The 23,207-nt window shown below is 32.5% G+C and overlaps 1 protein-coding gene across 3 annotated transcripts in view; it reads right to left on the reverse strand.

The window, feature by feature from the left end:
• The window catches only part of Glra3 (glycine receptor alpha 3), a 170,073-nt gene that overhangs the window by 75,492 nt on the left and 71,374 nt on the right, over window positions 1-23,207 (reverse strand). For all 3 annotated transcript variants that reach the window (XM_004852950.3, XM_087217016.1, XM_087217015.1), the window contains exons 5-6: window positions 12,334-12,557; window positions 1,560-1,642 (exon numbers count right to left, since the gene is read on the reverse strand). In XM_004852950.3, the coding sequence (XP_004853007.2) occupies window positions 1,560-1,642; window positions 12,334-12,557 (307 nt within the window). The remainder of the gene's footprint in view (window positions 1-1,559; window positions 1,643-12,333; window positions 12,558-23,207) is intronic.

Raw genomic sequence — 23,207 nt, forward strand, 5'->3', positions numbered from 1 at the left:
TACTTTAGTATTTTATCCATGTCTACATTTACTACTTAAGAGCTTCTTATAAAGACAATCCATTCAAATTTTATAAGCAGGAGTTACATCAGAGAAATAGGTATTTCTACTTTCTTCAGGAAAACCCTAATAGGTGGGAATGGCAGGGTGGGTAGTGTTCCCCCACAAGGAAGGGCCGCCATCTAGTGACATTTTCACCACACTGCAGGGTTTGTTTCAGATCTGAAGTCTGAAAATTCCTCTTCAGATTTTTCTCAGCAAAGATGCCAAAAACAGATTTTTAAAACATTTCCCATATGGTGTTCCAAGAAAATATATTGTATATGGATTGTGTTTTTGCACAGGATTAATTATTTTACTCGAATTAATTTAGCGTTGATTTTGGACGCATTTTGGAGAAACTGATGCATCTGAAATTTTCATTTGTAAAAACAAAAATTAGTGATATGTATGGATTCATTTTCAAAGAAGACTTTTAGCAGAGTGCTTGAAAACTGGATATACATCTGATACACATCTAATAAAGTGTGAAAGGTGTGTATTCTCCTGAGATGACAGAGTATTCAGCAGAGTTATAATTAAAGTGATAAGTATTAGCTAGTGGCAGAAACATAACTTTTGGTGCCAAATGGCTTATAATCATCAGCTTTGTGATTTGGACGACAATGCAAAATCACTCAAATTGACCATTTTCACACCTGAATACGTGGAGATAACATTATCTTTGTTGTGAATATAAGAAATTACATATAGGGCCGGGGATTTGGCTCAGTGGTTCCACCGTCTGGCTCGCAAGTGGAAGGACTCGAGTTCGATACCGGGTACCAAAAAAAAAAAAAAAAATTACAAATATATTTAACATATATATATAATTACATTGTGTAGCAGCCTCAATGTCCTGAACTGAGTAAAAATGTTCACCTTTCGTGGTTGTTTTGACTTTGAGAAGAGCCAGAAGTTGCACAGTGTCAGATCCAATGAATAAAGTGGGTGAGGACCCAAAGTGCTTTTACAACCTTTCCACTGGATGTCACTCAGTAGCAGAAGCCACAATATTTTTGATCTCACATTGCAAAGACACAAAAGAGGACTTCCAGGAGTGCTTCACAAAGTGGGAAGAAGGGTAGGATGTGTTTGAAGCTATGGGGAGAATTTTTGAGGGGATTAAAAACAATATATCTTTGACTGTAATTTTTTTAAAAATTAACCGTTTAGTATATATTTTTATTGCCTCCTTGTACAGGTGCTTGACCTATAGTAGGGACTCAAGAAATAAATGGTTGTTTGCTTTTAATTATCACTGTCCTTCTATTCTTGATGTTGTGTATAGAGACATACATTTGATTTCAAATTTAAAAACTGTTATTTCTAGTTTCTTAATTTGTTTCTTTCACACAGGATAGAGTGTATATGTTGATATCACTCCATTACATACTCATTAAAAGAGTACATGCTTATTTAGTAAACATGTGAGCAAAAATTATAAATTATCAAAGTCATAAATTATTTTATCACCATATTTAAAAAGTATTCAGAAAGAGTAAGTTCTTCATACTTACAGCTTTCCAGTTGCATTATACATGTTTGCACATCCATTGGAAAATTCTTAAGATCCATTGGGCAGGAAAGTGTTAATGTTAATCTGAAAGAATTCAAAGTAAATATTTTTAAATAAAATTTATGACATCATAATTCTGCTCAGTTGTTTAGAGAAAACAATGTTGCTTTGGTAGTGACTAACATTTATTCAAGTGAACTTTTCTCCAACTTAGATATGATATGTATCCCTTCACACATAAATCTAGGGGTTTTTTTGGGGGGGGTGAGTACGTAGAGGATAGTTGTTTTTTGTTTGTTTGTTTGGTAGCGGGGATCGAACTCAGGTCCTTGAGCTTGCTCAGCAGGCGGTGAAACCACTGAGCTAAATCCCCATCCCTGGATAGTTGTTTATTTATACATCTAATCTCTTAATTTATATTTAAATTTCAAAGGACTGTGGCCCTCAGAGAAGAGCTCAGCACTCCTGCAAGAGCCAGTTTGAGGGTGGTTTCTATAAAATTAATACCAAATGTCACAAGATGCATTTTCTCTAAATCACATTAACAGAATATTTAAGAGGAAAGTATAGAAGGGGAATTGGAGCTCTAAATGTAGGATAGATAGCAGGGTGCAGAGATGTAATCCTATATAACAACTTTCAGTCATTTTTCTAAGTAACTGAGGAAGTTGTCAGTGAATACCTAGCAGTCTTCAGTGAAGGGAAGCTGGAGAACTTGAAAATGTAGTCAGTAGAGTCAAGGAAACTTGACTGTGTGGGTAGGGCTTTTCACTAGGCATCATCAGGGTCAGGAAATAAATTCTCTAGTATCAGAGATATAATTCCATGTTGATCAAACACATTTCTGATTTTGCTCATACAAAGCATAACCTGGATATTAGATAGCACCATTCTCTCCATTGTAAAGGCTCTTCCCCCATTTTGGGAGAGTATTCATATGTTGTTAGTTGTTATTCCAGATAATTGATCATTTTTGAATTAGTTTTTATTAGAAATGTGTATTAAGTTTATTACCGAGCTGATGTCTTAAGGGGGGAGAGGGAGAGAGAGAGTGAGACAGAGAGAGATCAGATGCAACATTCTTCACAGTTTTCAACTGTTCTTTTCTGAGAACTCTCAAGACAGCCTCTCAGCCTCTTTTATTGAAACTATTCCCATTGAAGTTTGAAATTCAGTGTGTTAATAAGTACCCTGGGTGGATTAGTTTACCTAAACTTTGTAACTATAGGCATGGTACTTCTCATGTGAAAAATGAAGTTAATAATAGTACTCCCTGCAGAGTTTCTGGGAGCAAATACATGAATTGATACATGTAACATGCTTAGACAAGTGCTTGACACATAGGATATAATTAATAAATATTAGTTATTAATGATTCCTTTCCGTAGATCCTAGACTCCATTGATTTCGCCTCTCCCTAATTCTAAAATTTGAACACAAAGAAAAATGAATTAAATCACTCATAAGAACTATCTAAGCATTAAGAAAAAATAACCACCAACTATATTAAATATAATTACATTCTTCAAGATGTCATTTTTGTGTCGACCACAGACATAAAGTTATAGTGCTGTGTAATCTACAGTGAATATCTTGGTGGCTTAGATCCAATTAACATAATTTGAGAGACATAAATGGACAGATATAAGGAGCTGTTAAATTTTAAGGAATCCCTGGGGGATCATTTGGTAATTCATTTGAGTCAGAATCTGTGACACACTAAAATAATTCATAGAGTTCAATATTCAAACCCGTTTTCTTCCTGATTCAGTCAGGTTAAGTCATCCTGTAAGTAATTGTGTATGTTTACAAAGTTCTATTTAAAAAGTAACTGCAAAAGTAGGTGGACACAATGTTCTCTGCCTTGTAAAGGATTTATTAGAGGAATATGTACACATGTGTTTTGAAATATGCACACAATTTTCCAAATATCCAAGGCTTTTGGCCAGCCAGTTTCAAACACTGACTTACAGAATCCTCTGACCTTTGATATAAAAGTAAATAGAATTTTCATAATCTTTTCTGCCCTCTCATCGTGTTTGTGATGTCAAATTCATACTCTCACTGTGTTTCTGGCATAAAATGAGAGACATTATGTAATTCTTAAAAAAATAGCACTTGAAAGGAATTATTTGGCAAAGAAAAAGTTTGTAAAACTCCTGACATAAATCATATCCTGAAAAAAACTCTATTTATTGACTTTTCTTCTTTTTAAGATATGGTACAATTGCTTCTTTAACAGCATATTAATGAAAAATATGTGTCAACTTGGTGGATGTCATACTGAATTTCTTAATCAAAACACTATGCATAATTTAAAGATATGTTTTGACCACATCAAAAGAAAACTAAATCAAGAGGCAATTACTCATATTCTACTGTTTTGGAAATGAATATGTTCTTGTGAAAGAAGGACACTAAGTTCTCTTTCTGAGACAAGACACATAAGCAGGATATAGAGTTTCTTATTTTCCCCTAAGAAATCTTGGCTGAGTGAAATAGTAATGTTTAAAAAGCTGAATATCATCCAGTGTGAGAGTTGACGTTAATAAAATTTCATTATTGTATCAAAAAAAGTATTGCTCATACTCTGATGTGTATGTCAAACATTAATTGAATTAAAAAATATTATCTACCTCCTTTGTAAATTTTTAATGAAACATGTATGTTTAATCATTTCTAGTGTTTCTAAATTTGGTATCACAAGGACAATAGTGTCTTAACTAGCTTTTAATCAGCTTTGTCATTTTTTCTGTAATATCATAGTAAGTAACACTTTACAGTGCTTACTTTGTGATAGTAGGCACTATTTCAAATACTTTATATGTGGTAACTCATTTATTTTATACTACAAACTTACAAGACAGGTAAACAATATTACCTTATTTTGTAGATGAAGAAAGTAAGAAATTCAGTACACTCCTTCACACTAAAGAGAAGAATTTGTAAACCTGGGAGTCTAGTTCTAGATTCCATGTTCTTAATCTTTAAAAATACTACCTTTGAGAAACATTGGAACATTATTCAGGAAAATAATTTCTGCAATTAATGACATTTAAAATTTTGTATTTGTGTGTATTTCTCTATCATAAGAAATGGTACAATGCAGATATTATAGTTATTAAATTAGAGTTAAACCATAAATAAATAATTTTTTCAAAAGAAATTAAAAAAATATAAACTATAGATAATATAAAAATGTCTCTAAGATTTTACATATTTGAGCAATTTTATATTCTATCATGAAGTATTTTATAAAGAATAAATAACTATTAGAAAAGATTGTTGTTAGAGATCTAAAAAGGAGATTAGAATTAATTTCTATGAACTAAATCTGGAGGTTTGTTGTCATCTGACCTTGAAGACAAGTATAAATCTTATCATCCCATTATCAAAGCAATCTAGTATCAATAAGAGCTCCTTAGGAGGCTGAAATGAGTAAGCTATGGCTCCCTTCAGAACAACACACAATTACTGACATGCCAAATTTGCCTTACAATGTGTGTTTTATAGAATGCAAATTGATTTCCCTTGACTGAACAGAATTTTTGAAAAGTAACTGTGGAATAGTTTGATTTTCTATGTGAAATATTAATGTTCAAATTTTAAAGCACATTATACAAGTAAAGTTTAATTTTTGTACAATCAAATTTCAAAAAATGGACTATATTTAGCTTAAATGAAATTAAAATTTTACTACAATCTTTGACAAGTTGCTATGCATAATATCTTTAACATTAACTTTCTCCTTGCTATTTTAGTTTTAAAGCAATAATGGTTCTGTAATAGAAAGTTATAAGTATTAGTTGTACCAGTCAAATAAGGAATAGTTAATATTTAACTGCCTATAATGTGCTTCTGTCATCTTATGATAATGACACTTCATCTCCATTTCACAAGTGATAAATATGAGCCTTAGGGAGAGATTTTCAAGAACCCATTTAGTGCTGACTCATGGAAAACACTGAATGTATGTGTGTTTTTTTTTTTTTCTTTTCTGGAAAAATAAATATAATAACCTAGGGTGTATTGTATGCCTGGCACCATACCAAGAGTTTTCCATTCACTATTTTAGCTTCAAGATAATTAGTATTATCATATTATACATATAGGAAAAATGAGCCTTTTAGAAGTAGACTTGTCCCTGATCAGAACTAGTAACTAGTGGAGCCTGGATCTAGGGTGGGAAATATAGTTTTCTTTGGGCTTCTTGATCTTCTCTACCTCTTTCTGGGTGTACCAAGACTGTAAAGACCTCATCATTGTTTAACCTCAGCCATTCTCTTTTTTTTTTCCATTTTTTTTTATTAGTGCATGTTTGGAATACATAATGATTACGTTCCTCCTGGGAAGTTGATATTTGTACATGAAAAATCTCTGTTTCATCTCTTTTCCCTCCCTCCCTTCCTGGTTCATTTCTTAGGATGGTTTATTCAGGTGCTAATTTCTAGAGAGGAGACAATATTGCACACTTGGATGAAGAGAAGGCTGATTTAGGCCTTGCTTTAAAGTAGTGGGTTCTCCAGACTCTGTTATATTCACCTAAGTACACTTTACTGTCCCAAGGGCAATTGAAGACAAGATAGAAATAGGGCAAATATGTTCATATTCTTGGTGCTTACTTTCAGTAAATAATGGATTCCTTTGTCTCTGACTCAACAAAATTCTTGTGTCTTCTGCCAGAATCCATGAAATAGTCACAGGTTGACTTTACAACTAAGGTAAATAAAATGACAAACTGAAGAGTCTAGAGTCATGTGTCCAGCATGAAAGCCCTCACTTGAAAAGTAATTTATTTAAAAATATCATTGTAATTTAAAAGTTCAAACAGTTCTATAAAATATTTTTTAAAATTGTATGTTTGTTATACTAATTACTAGCACCAGTTGGAGCTCCTCATAGGTCGCTTTTCTTTAGCTACTTGTCTACCATTCAAGATCATAGATGCAAGCTGTTGTACTATCATGTTTGGCTTTTTAAATATATGAAATTGTCAATTAGCATCCTATGGGGGAAATATAAAAATTTATTTCCCCTATACCATATTCCATATATACTTGGCTCTTTATAAATTTTCAATGTATTATACAAAAATTCATGGTTAAACAAATATGGCATGTTTACATGTTGTGAATATGAAATTACTCATAGTTGATCTTAGTAGTTTGCTATAATTACAGCCCTTATATAATGCTTTCTTTTCCTTAATATATTAATAAGTGTCTCAGTTTCTATATTCTTACTAAGTGCTTCAAATTCAGTGCTCTATCAAAGCTATAAAATCCTTCTCAGTGGTTAAGCACTGAAGGAAATTAATCAGTTCCAAGATTTATTAATTTTGTTTTTATGATTCTTGGGTTGGAACTCAGGGCCTCATGCGTGCTAGGCAGGAACTCTACCACTGAGCTACATCTACTTCTCCAAATTTTTTTTTATCGTTTACTTTTTTCTGTTCTTCTTTTCCAGATATATAGTGGACTTATGACTAATGCGATTTTTATATCCTTTCTCTACAATTATCCATCTCTTTGTATCTTGATTCTTTCTGGGCAATTTCACTTTATCTTGCAAAAATTCTGCAAATTTTTAATCACTATTTGTTCTTATGTACAGTACTATGTACCTATTTTTTTCTTTCCTAAAAGTATTTTATTTTGTGCATGCAATTTAATTGTCTCAATTGTCTAGAGATTTTTTTATAGCTTTTCCTACTTCCTATATTTTGAGTCATATTTTGTTGCTTTTAAAATTTATTTTTTATTTTTGTTTTTTTAATTGTGTTTTTCTGATCTTTGTTTTAAAAGAATGATAGAGTTTTCTCAAATGTCTGTTTATAAGAAGGCACCAAAAACTATTTGGATCTCAATTTGCAGCAAATATTTATTGAGTAATGGTCTTCACTGTACAATGAGATGATAGTAAAATCTTCAGTTGTCAGCATCTGTAGATCTTTTCTCTTGGGTAAGTTAGTTTCTTTCTCTAGAGAGATATTTTTCTGTCTGCTGCTCAGTGGAAGTTTAGGTCTGGCTTTCATCATTACAGAGTTGCCAAGATCTACGCCCTCCTATCGTCTTCATTTTCTTCCTATAATGCCCCATGACAGGCGCTAATTGTGCCTGGAGTCCTGGCTCCTGAAGTTCTTGGAGACACTTTTTGACATTTTCTGCCCAGGTCAGAGGGCAAAAAGGCAGTTGTTGGGCTGAAAAGGATGAGCAAGGGAATCAACCAGCGAGTTCACTGTTCTTATAAAGTTTAAATCAATTCTCTTTTTTTCCTAAAAGCTCTTAGTTCCCAATTTCATAGGTTTTAGCTGCCTCACATTTCTGGAAGTCTGAAAATAGTCATTAATTTTTTGCTTTCTGGGGTTCACTCACTTTGGCTTAGGTTTCTGCTATATGGGTTAGGTCAGCTTTCACAAACATACTCATTTTCAAGCTTCCTAAAGTAAGTTGTCATCACTTGTCTGTTGTTTATTTCTTTTCCATTACTTTCATTTTCCTCTATATCAATGCCATTTTTATCCCTTATTCAGTTCATTTCATTGTTTTAGTGGGATTAAAGAGGAAATACAGATGGACACTTAAGTTCAATAGGTCACACTTGCCAGAACATTCTGCTTCTTCTTTCTTTATAAACAAACAAGAAAGCCAGATCTCACATGAAACACCACAGATGCTCCATTTTTAAATTGAACCAGACTATTTTTCAAGCACCATTTTTGTTAACAAAGAAACTGAAGATTTGATCCATTTGAAAATTTCAAAGCCCTGTGAGATGTCCAAAAACAACTTACAAAAACTGATTTTTTTCTTTGATCATGTGAGCCAGGAAATAGCAAAGTCTAGGAGTTAAGAAACCGTCTGTTTCACCTGAATTCATACTGAAAAAGAGATGCATTTCTGAATTATTCCATAGCTTCCCCCAAATATTAGAAGAAATATGAGCTACTCATAATGGATGGCATCATTTACAAAAGGCATAAATTGAATTTTATCCTTCTGTTTTGAAGCAGAAGACACTTGAACATTTCCAAGAGACATAGTAACAAGGCTTCACTAATCATAGAGAAATTATTTAACTTTTAAATGTAATAAATAATCTTTAGTAATCATTAATATAATGCATTTGAATCAGGAGCACTTAGTTTCAGAACAGTGGTAATCTTGATATTATACAATCTCCTTAATTAAAAGATTAATTATTTTCACAGATCTTTAAGAAGGACTGGGTCGATTGCTTTGAGTTTTGAAGAAATATTGTTGACATGAACTCCACACTGAAAGTCCTTTAGCTTTTGTATTCTATTCTGTTTAAAACCTTAGTAGTCCAGTCTTATTGTTGACATTTTCCAACTCCAATAAGATTTATAGACAAATACCCATTATCCAACACACACACATGCACACACACACACACACACACACACAGCTGCTGGACATAATTAATTGTGTGTGCTATACTTTTATACTTTTATACAATTGTCAGTGTGGTAGGTTTGTTTACACCAATGTCTCCACAATCATAGGAGCAGTGTATTTTGCAATGATCGTATAATAACTACCCTGTCACTAGGCAATGAAAATTCAGTTTCATTGTCTTATGGGATCACTAGCATAAATGTGGCCTATCACTGACAAAAATATCATTATATGATGCATGACTGCACATGAATTTTTATGTACACAGACTTACATATATAGAAATGTTTTAAATACAAAATCATAAAATATGTCTCTTAAACTATCTCTTAGCAGATGGTCTTTCCAGTTAATACCAAGTCTTATGCTCATAAAATGTATAGTACACAACATTAAATATTAACTAGTCTTGTTAATTTTTGTCAATCTATTTATAAAAATATTTCATTATTTGTTACTTTCATTTCCCCCATATCAGTGTTTTAATTTTTGCTTCAGTTGTCAAGAATAATGTAAAAACTCAAGATGAGAATAAAAATATATTGTTTTTATCCATATTTTTCCTTTTTCTTAGTATATGTGCTGCCGAAGTGAGCACAATTTTTTCTTTTTCTTGATATCTGTTTCTTCTTTTATCATTTTCTTTCTGTTAAGAAAATTTTTTAGCTATATTTTCAGGATAGGTTTCTTTGTAATAAATTCTCTTAGTTTTCCTTTATTGAAGAATGTCTTGAGTTTATTTTCATTCTTGAGGGATATTTTTACTCTGTACAAGATTCTAGGAGACAGATCCTTTCTCTAAGCACCTGGAAACTATGTCTTACTTGGTATGGGCCTCCATAATTTTTGATAAAATATGTGGCTCCCATGGTTTCTGATGAAAAGTTGGTTATCTTTAATTGCTTTTCCTCTATAAGTAAAACGTCATTCTTTGGATGGTTTTATAAATTTTTAGTTTCCTGAAGCTTATGTATTATGTGTCTTGTTATGGATAGCTTTGAGTTGTCCTGTTCGTGGATTCAGCTTCTTGAATCTACAAGTTTAGGCCATTTGTAAAACTTACACACATTTCAGACATTATTTCCTACAATTTCATTTCTCTCTTCCTTCTTTTCTTCTTTCCTTTGTTTATGCATTGATTCGTTCCTTCCCTCCCTCCCTCAACCTCTCTTTTTCCTTCTTTCATCCATCCCCCTTTCCCTCCTTGCCTGAGATCTGATGAAGCAAATGTTTATCTTTTGTCATGTTGTCATAGGTCCCTGAGACTGTGTCCTCATTGGCTCAATCTGTAATTTCTCTGTTGTTGAGACTGGGTAATTGTTAATATTCTATCTTATGGATCACTCATTTTTTTTCTGTAAATTCTCCCTCTGTTATTCAGAGCCCATCCACCGAATTTGCATTTTGAATATTGCATTTTTAAGTTCTAAAATTTTCATTTATCTTGACTATTTAGCTTATATTTCTTTCCTGAAGTTTCCCAATTATTTATTTATAGCAAGCATATTTGTAAGTACTCATTGAAACCTTTTTATCAAGGCTACTTTAAAGTTGTTGTCAAAGAATATCTTTGTCATTTTCATGTTAGCATCCATTGGCTGTCTTTTGTCAGTTTGAGACCTTCAGGTCTTTTTCACTGAAGCCCAGATTTTTCTTTTGATATTATTTTCTTAAATCCTAAATCTTATCTAAACTTTCTATTTTGATTAGATTTTTGTGCCACTGCTCCATCAAGACAAAGGAGGGGTACACCTTGTTACTTCAAGGTAGAAGAAATCAAGGTTTCCTAGTCAGCATCAGATTTGACATATGAGAAGAGGCTCCTAGGAATTTGAGATGTTCCAGCTCCCCACATGGTCTCCACTGACACTGGAGTAGGAGGGATCTTATTACTGCTGGATGGTTTGAAAGTTCCGACTCTCCAGTAGGTGACTCTGAAACTACCCACAATGGAAGGAGGGGGCACCTCATTTCTGTAGGGTGAGGCTGGATTTCCACAAGGTCCTTATGGACATTGCAGATGGGAGGCTCACTACAAGCTGGTGGGGATGAAAGTTCAGGTCCCTGTTTATCTCTCCATGACAACACCACTGCTCAGGGATTGGCTACCTTGTCACAGCTTAGCAAGACTGGAAGCCTGGGCTTCCCACTTGAGCTTTGAGGGCTTGGGTGTGAACTTGAGGTGGGGTCAAACTTTTGTCCAGCAGTGTTTAGCTGAAATAGAGCAATTGTTTAAAGGTCTCCTCTCTTGCTAGGTTGCCCTTTTCCTAACACAGTGTTAGCTTGGCTACAGAAATAAGACTTTTCCTTAGACTTTTTTTCTGTCTATACTTACTGACTTCTTCAGCCTGTTAGATCCTGGAATATATGAGGAACAAAGAAAATCCTAGGAATTCACCTCTGTATTGTTCCTCAGGTTCCAATGTCTTTAGCCAGCACTTTCCTTGTCCAGGTTTGAGAGTTGTCCTAGGCTCTGTGTCCATGGGTTTTAGTCTTACTTAGGTACAATATGAGCATGTGTATCTTCTCTACCTTCCCAGAAACCAAATTTTTACCATGGTACTTATTTTTTGATTACTTTTCCAAAAAGTTTTAATATTCTTTTGCTTAGACTCAAGCATCGCTATTAAGTTATTCATCTGTATGAGATACAGGTCTTAATAAGTGGTAGGACATGAAATCTCCCTTTATGTTCCCAATTACTCACACAAGATTATATTAACATATATTTGTTGGCTTTCAGAAATCTGATTAAAATGTCAGTTCACCACAGAGTGATATCACCCTGTCACTGTTAGGAAGCAGTAAGTACATTAAAAGTAAACACATTCACATGAAATATTAAAACTAAAAAGCTGGCATACTATGTTGGAATGAAGAGATAGAAATAAGAGTAGAATAAAACGTTATTTATAAAACCACTCTGCAAAAGAAATTTCTCAAAATAGTAAATGTATTAAAATTAAATTTTCATTCTTACTAATTTGTTTTATATTATCACTTGGCAAAATAGCAACATCTTTGATATTAGGCAAATAATGTCAAAATCAAATACAGTCCCAATAAGAAGGAAAGTTAACAAAAGAGAAAGAGAAAAACAAAACACTAGTTAATTGTAAGCCTACAGCCTAAATAATAACCCTACCTTGAATCCTTCTAAAACATGTTACTGGTGTTATAAATATTTTAAAAGTTGCCTTTTGCTGTAAACAGAGCACGTTCTGTCTGTTCTAAGAAAGATGACATGAATTCTGCTACTGACTTCTTGTTTTTTACAGGTGAATTACATTTAAAAAAAAATAGTAAAAAACCTCACACTACTGTTTCATTGGAATTAAGATTTTAAGTGTGACTTACCTTATTGAGTAAAGAACATTTCCATTTTTGAAAATTCTTAGCAGTTTGTTATCTGTAGTAACTTCATGAAAATTGGCTCCCTTTTCATTGGCAAAGAACAAATCAGGTTTCCAAATGGAGTCCAACATGGATGGGTCGAGATCTAAAGAATCATCAGGGTATTCACTATATGCAAGACGAGGATCATTCCATTTCTGTCGAAGAAAGATATTTACTCTGTAATCCTGAAAGGAGAGAGAGAGAGAGAATATTCTGTTTTAAAGGATTTCCAGGGACTACAGTATCAGTGTAGGTTTATCAGTTGTAACAACACAGGTAAAACATGTATGTAAATAAGGAAGAGGTAACTCATATGTAGGTCTGGCAGTATATGGAAATATTTATTTTTTATTTTTTCTGTGAACCTAAAACTACTATAAGAAATAAAGTCGTAAAAATTTTTACAATCTCTTGTACTATATTCTTTGGACTTCTCTGAATTATAACAGGAACCACTGATATTCTTGAAAGCTTTACATTTTTTACTCAATACCTAAAGAGCCCTTCTAGTTAGAATGTTTTTCATGAGTCTTCAATGAGCTACATGCTTTGGAGACCTATATGCCTTCAAAGAAAAAAATCACAGAAGACTCCTGATTATCGTGTTTATATTTTGCTGTTCTCTTTAAATTTTAATTTCTTATTTTGTCAGAGTAGGATGTTGGACTGTTATTAGAGGTGGAGTAAAATATTTTTACCTTCACATTGATTTTCTAAAATAATTTCTTTCAGTAGATATACAGCAGCATCCAGAATATATTTCATAAAATTTTCTTGAAAGATGTTAGTGTTACAAAAATGATCATATATACTTTGTCACAAAGAAAACTAATTTTCTCATATTTAATATAGAAAGCTCTATGAAATTAATAATTTTGGAAAAATAAAATAAACTTAATTTTCATAATCATTTATGATGATTTATTGAATGTAATTCCCTAGTTATATATTTTACAGGAAATTTTAGGAGACGAATCAGTGATTTCAACCTTGTTCTTTTTTAGTAGTACATACTAGTTACATAGAACAGCGGGTTATGTTTTGTTATATTCATACGTGTATATAATATTCATTGGTCATCCTCCTCATCAGTCCTTTTCCCTTTCCTCCTCCCTCCCTAGATCTTCTTCCTCTTCTCTAATAGTTTCTCATATTTTCAAATCATCATTATTTTTTTCCTTAAATTCTTTTTTTTTTTTTTTTTTTTTTGTACTGGGGATTGAACTTGGGACCTTGCGCTTGCGAGGCAGGCTCCAGAACCACTGAGCTAAATCCCCGGCCCTTAAATTCTTTTACTGGTACAATTTGGGTATAAAATACAGTTACATTCAACATTGGGATCTTGTACCTGTACATGATGCATCTTGGTTCTTATGTTTTCCCCATTCCCTGTCCTCCTTTCACCCCCTCCACCCTTCCCTATTTACAAAGACTTTATTTCCATTTTTTCCTTTTGTTATAATTTTTCCTTTCCCTTCTTTCCTTTCCCCTTCCCCTCCCACTTTCCCTACCCTTTTGGACCTTTTCTTCCTATTTCATCATTATTTTTTAAATTAATTTTTTCTAGATTCTTCATATGAGAAAATATGCAATATTTGACTTTTGAGTCTGGGTTGTTTCACTTAATATAATGATCTTCAATTCCACCCATTTTTCTGAAAACAATGGGATTTTACTCTTTCCTATAGCTGAATAATATTCCATTGTGTATATACAAATTTTCTTTATTCATTCATCTGATAATAGGTATTTGGATCATTTTCATAACAGTGCTTGTGAATTTATGCTGCAATAAACATGGTTATACAAATATTTCCATAATATGTTGCCTCTAAGTCTTTCAGAATATATCAAGGAGTGGCATTACTGGATCAAACAGTAGCTTTATTTTTAATTTTTCAAGGCATCTCCATACTGATTTCCATAAAAGCTCTATTAAATTGCATTCTGGCTAACAGTATGGAAGAGTATTTTTTCCTGCATCTTCATCAACGCTTAACACCTTTTTTGATGATAGTCATTCTGATGAGGGTGAGAGGGAATCTCAATATAATTTTGATTTTTATTTGCCTCATGGCAAAAGATGTTGAATATTTTTTTGTATACTTATTGGCCATTTGTAGTTTTTTCAGAAGTATCTGTTCAATTGTTTTGCTTATTTCCTAAATTAGACTTCTTTTGTTTTAAGTTTTTTAGTTCTTTACATACTCTGGACATTAATCTTCTGTTAGAGGAGCAACTGGCAAAGATTTCTCTCATTCTGTAGCCTGTCTCTTTACCTTGTTAATTGTTTCCTTTAATGTCCAAAAGCGTTTTGATTTGACGTAGTTTTACTTCTAAATTTATTGTTTTCTAATCAGGAAGTCTTTGCCTGTGTCTATAACTTAATTGTTAGTCCTTTGTTTTCTTCTATCAATTTAAAAGTTTCAGGCCTCATACACCAGTCTTTGGTCTGTTTTGAATTGATTTTTAAGGTGAGAGATAGGTGAGAGATAGGAATCTAGTTTCAATATTCTTATGTATTAATATCCAGTTTTCTTAGGAATGGTTGTTAAAGAAACTATCTGTTTTTCAGGGCATGTCTTTGATCTTTTGGTGAAGAGTCAGTTGGCTGTGGTTGTGTGGTTTTGTTTTCACATCCTCTATGCTATTTCATTGGTCTATACATCTATTTTTGTGCCAGTAGTATGCTGTTTTTGTTGACTGTAGCTTTGTAGTGCAATTTAAAAATTGGATGTTGTGATGTCTCCAGCACTGCTGTTTATGCTCAAGATTGCTTCAGCTGCTCAAGGTCTTTTGTGATTCCATATAAATTTTAGCACTGTATTTCTTAGTAAAGTGAAGAGTATCATTTGAATATTCATTGAATCTGTAGATCCCTTTCCATAATATGTCTATTTTAACAATGCTAGTTCTTCTGATCCATGAATCTGAGTTCTTCCCATCTTCTTGTGTCTTCTTCAATTTTTTTCTTCCTTGTTCTGTACTTTTCATCCAAGAATTCTTTCACCTCCTGGATTAGGCTTATTCCTTTCATTTCTTAAAAGTATTGTGAATGAAATTATTTTTCTGATTTTTTTTCTCAGTGGGTGCCTTTCTGTTGTCTAGAAAAGCTATTGATTTTTGTGTATTCATTTTGTATGCTGTCACTTTGCTGCATTTACCAGATCTAGAAGTCTCCTGATATGGTTTTTATGGTCTTCTAAGTAGAGAAAATAGAGAAAATTTGCCAACAAATAGAGAAAATTTGACTTTTTTTTTCTATTTGTATCCATTTTATTTCTTTCTTTTGCTTACTGCACTGGCTAGAACTTCAAGTACTATATAGAACAGAAACAATGAGAGTGAAAAGCTTTGTCTCACTCCCAATTTTAGAGGAAATACTTTCAGTTTTTCTCCATTCTGTATAATGTTGGTGGTGGATTTGTCTTATATAGCCTTAATTATATTCAGGAATGATCCTTCTGTACTCATTTTCTTCAGGGATTTTATCATGAAAGGATGTTGAATTTTCTCAGTGTTTTTTTTTCCTGCATCTATTGAGATGATTTTTTAAAATCCTTGAGTCTCTTATGTAATATATTACATTTATTGGTTTAAATGGGTTGAATCATCCTTACATTCCTGAGATGAAGCCTTGGTGATGGTTTGTGATCTTTTTGATGTGCTGGATTCTGTTTTCAAGAATCTTATTAATGATTTTTGTGTATATGTTAATAAGGATATGGATCTATAATTTTCTTTTTGGATCTTTATCTGATTTTGGTATCAGTGGGATAATAGCTTTGCAGAATGACTTTGGAAACATTTTCCCCTTCCATTTCTATTTCTCAGCCTAGCCTAAAAAACATCAGTGTTAGTTTTTCTTTAAAGGTGTGGTAAAATCCAGCAGTAAATCCATGCAGTCATTGGTTTGTCTTTTGTGGGATACTTTTTATTACCGGTTCAATCTCATTGCTTATTATAAATTTATTAATATTTTTATATCCCCTTTGTTCAATTTTGGTAGGTCATTTGTGTCTAGAAATGTTTTCATTTCTTCTTGCTTTTACAACTTGTAGGAAAATAAGTTTTCATAATAGTGCCTAATAATCCTCTGGATTTCAGTAGTATCTACTTTAATATCACCTTTTTCATCTATGATTTTAATTTGAGACTTTTTTTATTAGCTTGGCTAAGGGGCTTTCCATATTTATCTTTTCAGAGAACCATCTCTTTGTTTTATTTTCTTTATATTGTTGTTTCATTGTCATTATTTCTTTCCTTCTGTTGGATTTGGGTTTGCTAACCAAATTATATATATATATATGTATGTATGTATAATGACAGGCCGATAGCTAGATATACATGTAGTATTTGTTTATACACCGTGTATAAACATAAGTACCACATATAACTTATGTTTATATAATTTTCTCCTTAGATTTTTGTAATTAGCAAAAAATCAAACTTAATGCAAATATTTGCTGAAGATACATAAAGTGAAAACTAATTTTCATATTTCTTCAATATCGAATTACCAATCACCAGAGCATAGGACTGTGCAATCACAAAGGATTCTTGCACAATATTAGATGAAGTATATTGCTTATGTTATAGGTAAGTCACATTCAGAATCTGTATTAGATATTACAGATCTGTATATCCTTTGATTAATGTTTGTGCACTGAGACCACTATCCTGTAACTGCATGTAAGGTTATATACCAGGCAGTATTTTTCCCTGCTTACTAGGTGTCACATTTGTCTTCCAAAGTGCCAATACAACAGAGTTTTCTGGCTTTTCTTGTGTCCAGACCTGACTACCTCCAAAGATACCACTAAAATTGTGGTCATTTGTTGCAGGAGTGCCAGGAAACTATTTCTGGGTTGATTTGCATATATGTGTTATCATTGATAATTTTTGAAGATATTTCTAACAATGCTTTTTTCTTTTTGCAAGTAACTGGAAAGTGTAAAACATTTAAGGTAGAAAAGCAATTCATAGCCAAATGGAAAAATACCCATTCTAACTCAGTGATCCTGATTAATTTTTAAATGATCAGAATATAACATATCTTTGTCAAAGATATAAGGAGAAATATCAGCCTCCCTACAACGTTTCTTACTGGCTTGGTTTTATAAGATTTTCCAAATCTAAATCATTGCACAGCAGAGGTTCTCATGTACCACAAAATACAGAACAATAACACTCAATAGTGGAATCACTGCTTTTAGCACCATCTCTCTAAAATCCCCATGTGTCCTGTACCATCTGTTCTAGGAACCTGCCACGTGCAGGGTGGTCGTCTGTGGCCTCTGCTTCTGAAGTAATGACCTGTTGGGAAAGAGCTTTTCAGTGCTCAGTTACTAAACCAGTAAGAAAGAAAGTCATTTTATTCGGAGGGTAGAACGGTTGCATCAAATTCATTATCCATAGCTTTATTCTCTTTGAAAACGAAGAGCTACTTCAAATTTAAAAAGTTTTTTCATGAAACCTAATTGTGTACCAATTCTGCAAACATAAAAGAAATACTGATTGGAGCATAAAGTGTGTTGAATGAATGAAATAATACTTATATCTCATTCAGTAACCCCTGTGTAAATTTAATATTGCAAATTAAAGATTGTAAAGAACATTGTCTAATCCTTACACACCAAATTAAGAATTTCTGGAGAGATAAATCTTGGGTCATGTGAACATGTTTTTCAGAAGTTAGAGATTTATTTCAACTTATGTAATTAATTCAATTCATGCATCCCTGGTTTTGGATGTATACACTTGCCTAGAGCCACTCTCTCCAAGTAGCTACTTGTTATATAAGAAAAATAGCAATTCATTTTGCTTTTTGGTTGTAAGGTGACAAGTCATTTGCTGTCTTAAGGTGCTGCAAAGCAGTGATCCACAAGACCCCATTTACATAGCCATTCTCTTCTGCCACTGATGCCCACATTTTTATTTAAGTCCTTTTTGACTGGAGATGGTATGGCTAAGAATCGGCCTTCTTAAAAGTTTCCTAGACAACCAGATAGAATAACTTTCCTTCATAGTAAGTCATGTCAACTAACCTGTAGATAGGAGAAAAAATGGCAAAACTTTCTGCATCATTTTGCTGCCCACTTATCAGTGCCTAAGCTTCTCATTTTGTGTTCCGCCAAGTAGGAGAAGGTTTGTTTCTTCTTCTTTAGGCAACATAGACATGGAAATCCTATCTCTACTACTTCCTTCCATGACCTGAAAAATCTTCATCACAAATCTACTTATTCCAACATAGTGCAAGCTCACTTGTTTAATATTTTTGCTACTTGATGTTAATTACAGTTTTTGTGTTAAAATTAACATACTGATTCACACAGATTTGTTATTTGCACTTTGTATTTTTAATAATATGTGATCCTTGATATGCTTATTTTTTGGACTGCCATTAAAAAGCTGTCATTCCACTACAGGAATATATGATTTAAATCATAAAACAATAAAGTCTTTGGGAAAATGAAGTATAGTTTGGTTTTTAGAACATCCTGTTGTCAATCAACCCAACAATGCTTTTCAAATTAGCATTCTAAGAAAATGCTTTTGAAGAAAGCTGAATGAGACTTCATAGTTTAAAAAGGATGGAAAATAGTATCGTAGAATAAATACTTTTTAAGGTCTTCCAACTAGCGTGTTTCGTTGAATGCCTAATGTAAACTGTGATAAATATTATGCAGTTTTTTAAAACAATGATTATGACCAAATACACATAACATTTACCATTAGTGATATTTAGTACATTAATAGTAAATGTGTAGCCACCACCATTATTTAGTTTCAGATCGTTTTTCTCACCTCAAAGGAAATTTTTTCACCATTAGCCCCCTGCCCCAATACTGAAAACCACTGTTCTATTTTAAGTCTATATAGATTTGCCCACTAGGGATATTTCATATCAGCTCAGTCTTTGTTTGCCCCAGGAATACTTGCCTGTGGCTCTTGCTGCTGCAGACTTTATCTTGAGATAACTTTAGGATTACATTCCTAACTTTACCCCAAAAGTTTGCCAAGTAATATCTTGCTTTTATTATCTGCACAACCTTTTAGTATATCAATGGTGTTTGGAAACAAAAGGCATCATTTTATTTATAGCATTCTGCTTTTAGTAGTGCTATTTATATTTTAAAAATTTAGTAGCTCTCCATTGCTGAATGTTAAATGAACACTGGCAGCAAGCTGGAATTTTTTTTTTTTAAAGGGAAATGGAATCATATACAATACATGACCTTTTGTGTCCAACTTACTTCAGTTAGTACAGTATTTATAATATTTTAATTTATATTTAGAAACATAGAGGTGATCTGTTTATAGAAATTTGAAGAATCTTATACAGAGAATTATATCTATAATGTTTATAAAATATAGAAATGATTTCAGAATGGAATGCTGTAACTATTTGCTATTATATTATATGTGTATATATATGTATATATACATATATTAAATGCCATCATAATCTTCAGTCATCATCATTGATGAAAAAGATATTACATGAAAGGTATTAATTTTCAGGCATAAAACCAGATGCTTTCAATATGATTTGGAATTGAAAAAAAAATCCATTAAAATTTTCTTATATATTTTTCAGATTATTTAATATTTTACTGACTTAACAGTTTCATCTTGAATTACAAATACATTTCACAATAGCCAGATGTCAGAGAATATCTATTCCTTTCCCATCAACTACAGCTTATCTAAGGGTTTATGTAATTTAGGACTAATATTGCAGAACAGACTAATAAATGGAGAATGGTTTATTTTGAGCTTGTGTCTCATCAAATTTTACCAAAATAAAAAAATAACACAAATCAAGTTTCTTTACTTCAAGTGTTCCCAGTTTGAAGATACATGGATATTTGGCTATGCACATGCATGCATTTTATATTTAATCTATGATTTTTGTGCAAAGACTCTTATTCATAATTTTAATAATTTCTTAATACATCTGCTTTGTATTTTGTGAAAAAATATGGCTTAGCAAATATGAACAAAAGGAAAGATATTTTTAGAAAAGGATTATTGTTGTATTTATTTCCACATTTGTCCTCAGTAGTAAAATTGGTCATGCAAATAAAAGTTATTCTAATTTCTACTTGGAGTATTTTTAAATTCTTCTCAATATGGCAGCTTGTTATCACAGTTTTTTAGGTCTTTAAATATTAATTAGTATTTAAATCTTCAGAAATTTAAACTGCTCATTGTCTGTTGGGAATCAATTCATGAGGACTTATGTAGTATAAATCATTTACTATGAAATGCAGAAGTTCAAAATTAAAAGGAAAAGTCCACTTTGGAAAGTTCCTGGTGAGTTAAATATTGCCCAAGACCAAGTTGTTTTTGAAATAGTGTTTTCTCCTGAGCAACTTGAGTAATTCTTAACTATCTGGTTATTGTTTTGGATATTGGTCAAGAAGCTATGTGGAGCCTATTCACTGCACTGTAAAACTATAAAGGAAATAATTTCTTTTTGAAACTATTATTGAGTGTTGCAGCCACACTTAAGAAAGTTCTTGAGAGTAACAGATGAAAGGTTTGCTGCTTCTATACCAAATAGTATGACCACTTAAAAAATTCACATGCTTAGTTATTATGCTTAGTTACTTTAATAATGTATACACAATTCACCAAACCAAGATTAAAGGGAAAATGCAATAAGTAAGTAGATATTTACTTCTCAGGTAGACAACATCATTTTAATACTTCTATATCTATTTTAGATGTTTTTGGATTATGCATACATATTTAAAAGTATTTTAATGTGGGATATCATCATAGGTAAAAGATAAGTTCTGAATTTTGATGTATTTTTGCTTTTCATACAAAAACCTGGCAACCTGTGAGTGTTATCTTCCAGTGAAGTATATGAAACTTCCTTAGAATATTAGTATTTTGTTGAGTGTAAATCCTAGAGTGGGTTTAGCATGATGCTGTTGATAAAACTTTTAGATATAATTATATATGTTTATTCCACTTTCACATAGTTTTTGTTTATTTTTGAATCTACTGATATATTCTTTTCTTTGTAAAATAGTTTGCTATTTGTGCTTGAATGCTTTCATGACCAGAAAATTATTTTAACTGATGAGAACACATGGAGTAAATTAAATGACTTTACCAATGCTACATTATGGGGCAAGAACAAACTCTGAAATCTTACTAATTTTTGTTCAGGCCTAGGGCTCTCAAAGTATCTTAATATGATACATAATATACTGCTTATTGCAAGTGAGGCTATATCAAAAACAAGGTAATTTTTGTGGTGGCATTTTATGTTTTTTCAACTACTCTTTCATTATCTGAGTACAATCAATTTTGTCAACACCATGTAGAAGATGAAAGTCCTGCCCAAATTTCTAATAGATGACATTATGAAATTTAATAAAATGTCTTTGTAAACCACTTTCTTGGGAGAATTTGTTATGTAGCAATAACTGGGATGAAAGTGTGTAACTGGAAATAGGTACTCCTGTAAGAAAAAATTTAAAATGTGCCATTGACTTTGGGACCAGGCACCAGGGACAAGCTTGCAGGACTTTAAGGAGACCATTGTTATGGCTAAAGGACTGGAAGAAAAATGCTACCAGAGGATGGAAAATTACACTGTGGGAGGAGACAAATGAGTAACACTGCCATTTCAGTAGTGTAGAAATAAAAAATGCTACTAATGAATTGCTGCACTGGATTAAGAAAATTTCCTAGCAAAATTTTGAAAGTTCCACTTCACTTTTTGATGAGTTTAGGGTAAAGATCTCAAGGATGTGGCCATGATACCTTTCTTTATGTTTCCGGCAGACTGAAAAGATGCCTCTTAAGTTTTCTAAAGTAGTTGTAAATGTTTTTAAGAATCTTAGTATATTATTCCACAGAATCTTGATTCCCAGGAGTAAAGAATCACAGGGAACTCACAAAATGTTAAGAGAATTAGACTAGTATGCCCTACCAGCTTTAGTTAAAATTGACAAGGATAGCTTAAAATGCAAAGTTCCCTAATTTCTTTGGAAAATGGATATGATAAGGCTATTCAGCAACAAAAACATGGACCATTTTTTAATAGAAAATCAAATATGACTAAGAAGCCTGGTGAAGTCAAGATCCAGAAAGAATCACTTTCAAGGAATTAGACTGAGCTTTAATTATCTAACTGGAAGAATATGCCTGATAGAAGTTAGAATTCCTATGAACCACCTTACAATAATTACAGAAGACTCAATCTTGAAATGTGTAATCTCAAATGTGAATGTTGAAATATTGAAGTACCCAAATCTCTGAATTCCAAAATCTCTTAAACTCTCAAATCCTGAAAATCACAAATCTGAAAGATTAAAATCCCAGTGGTTGAAATTCTGCAAACCACAATTCCCATTGAGGGGAAAACTGCAGCTAATAACAAGGTTTCATAAAAAAAAAGAAAGAAAGAAAGAAACAGAAAAAGAAAATTGAATGGGGGGCAGGTTGTGCACTTTGGATTATATGCTGTATAGTGTTAGGTATCTTGAATATTACAGCTAAAAATCTGGTAAAGCGATTAGGGGTTTGCCTGCAAGGGTGTCCTCAGAGGAGATTGGTATGAGCCATCTGGGTGGGATAAAAGCAGTGTGATGTGGGAAATGACTGTGAGGGGTGGGAGTATAAAACCAGCGGTTGTGTGTGTGCTCAGCAGCTCAAGATCTTATGTTCAAATTCCAGAAAAAAGAGAAAGGAAAATAAAAGAAATGTATTATCCAAAGGAGCCATAACCTGAAAGATAAAAAAGGTAGCTATTTGCTTTGATACAAGACTTCAAAATAGAGTGAGCATGAAACTTGGCGAACTCTTACAGA

Source organism: Heterocephalus glaber, unplaced genomic scaffold, assembly GCF_053883595.1.
Source record: "Heterocephalus glaber isolate CG9 unplaced genomic scaffold, H.glaber_assembly_v1.0 deba00001461, whole genome shotgun sequence".
Lineage (NCBI taxonomy): Eukaryota > Metazoa > Chordata > Mammalia > Rodentia > Bathyergidae > Heterocephalus > Heterocephalus glaber.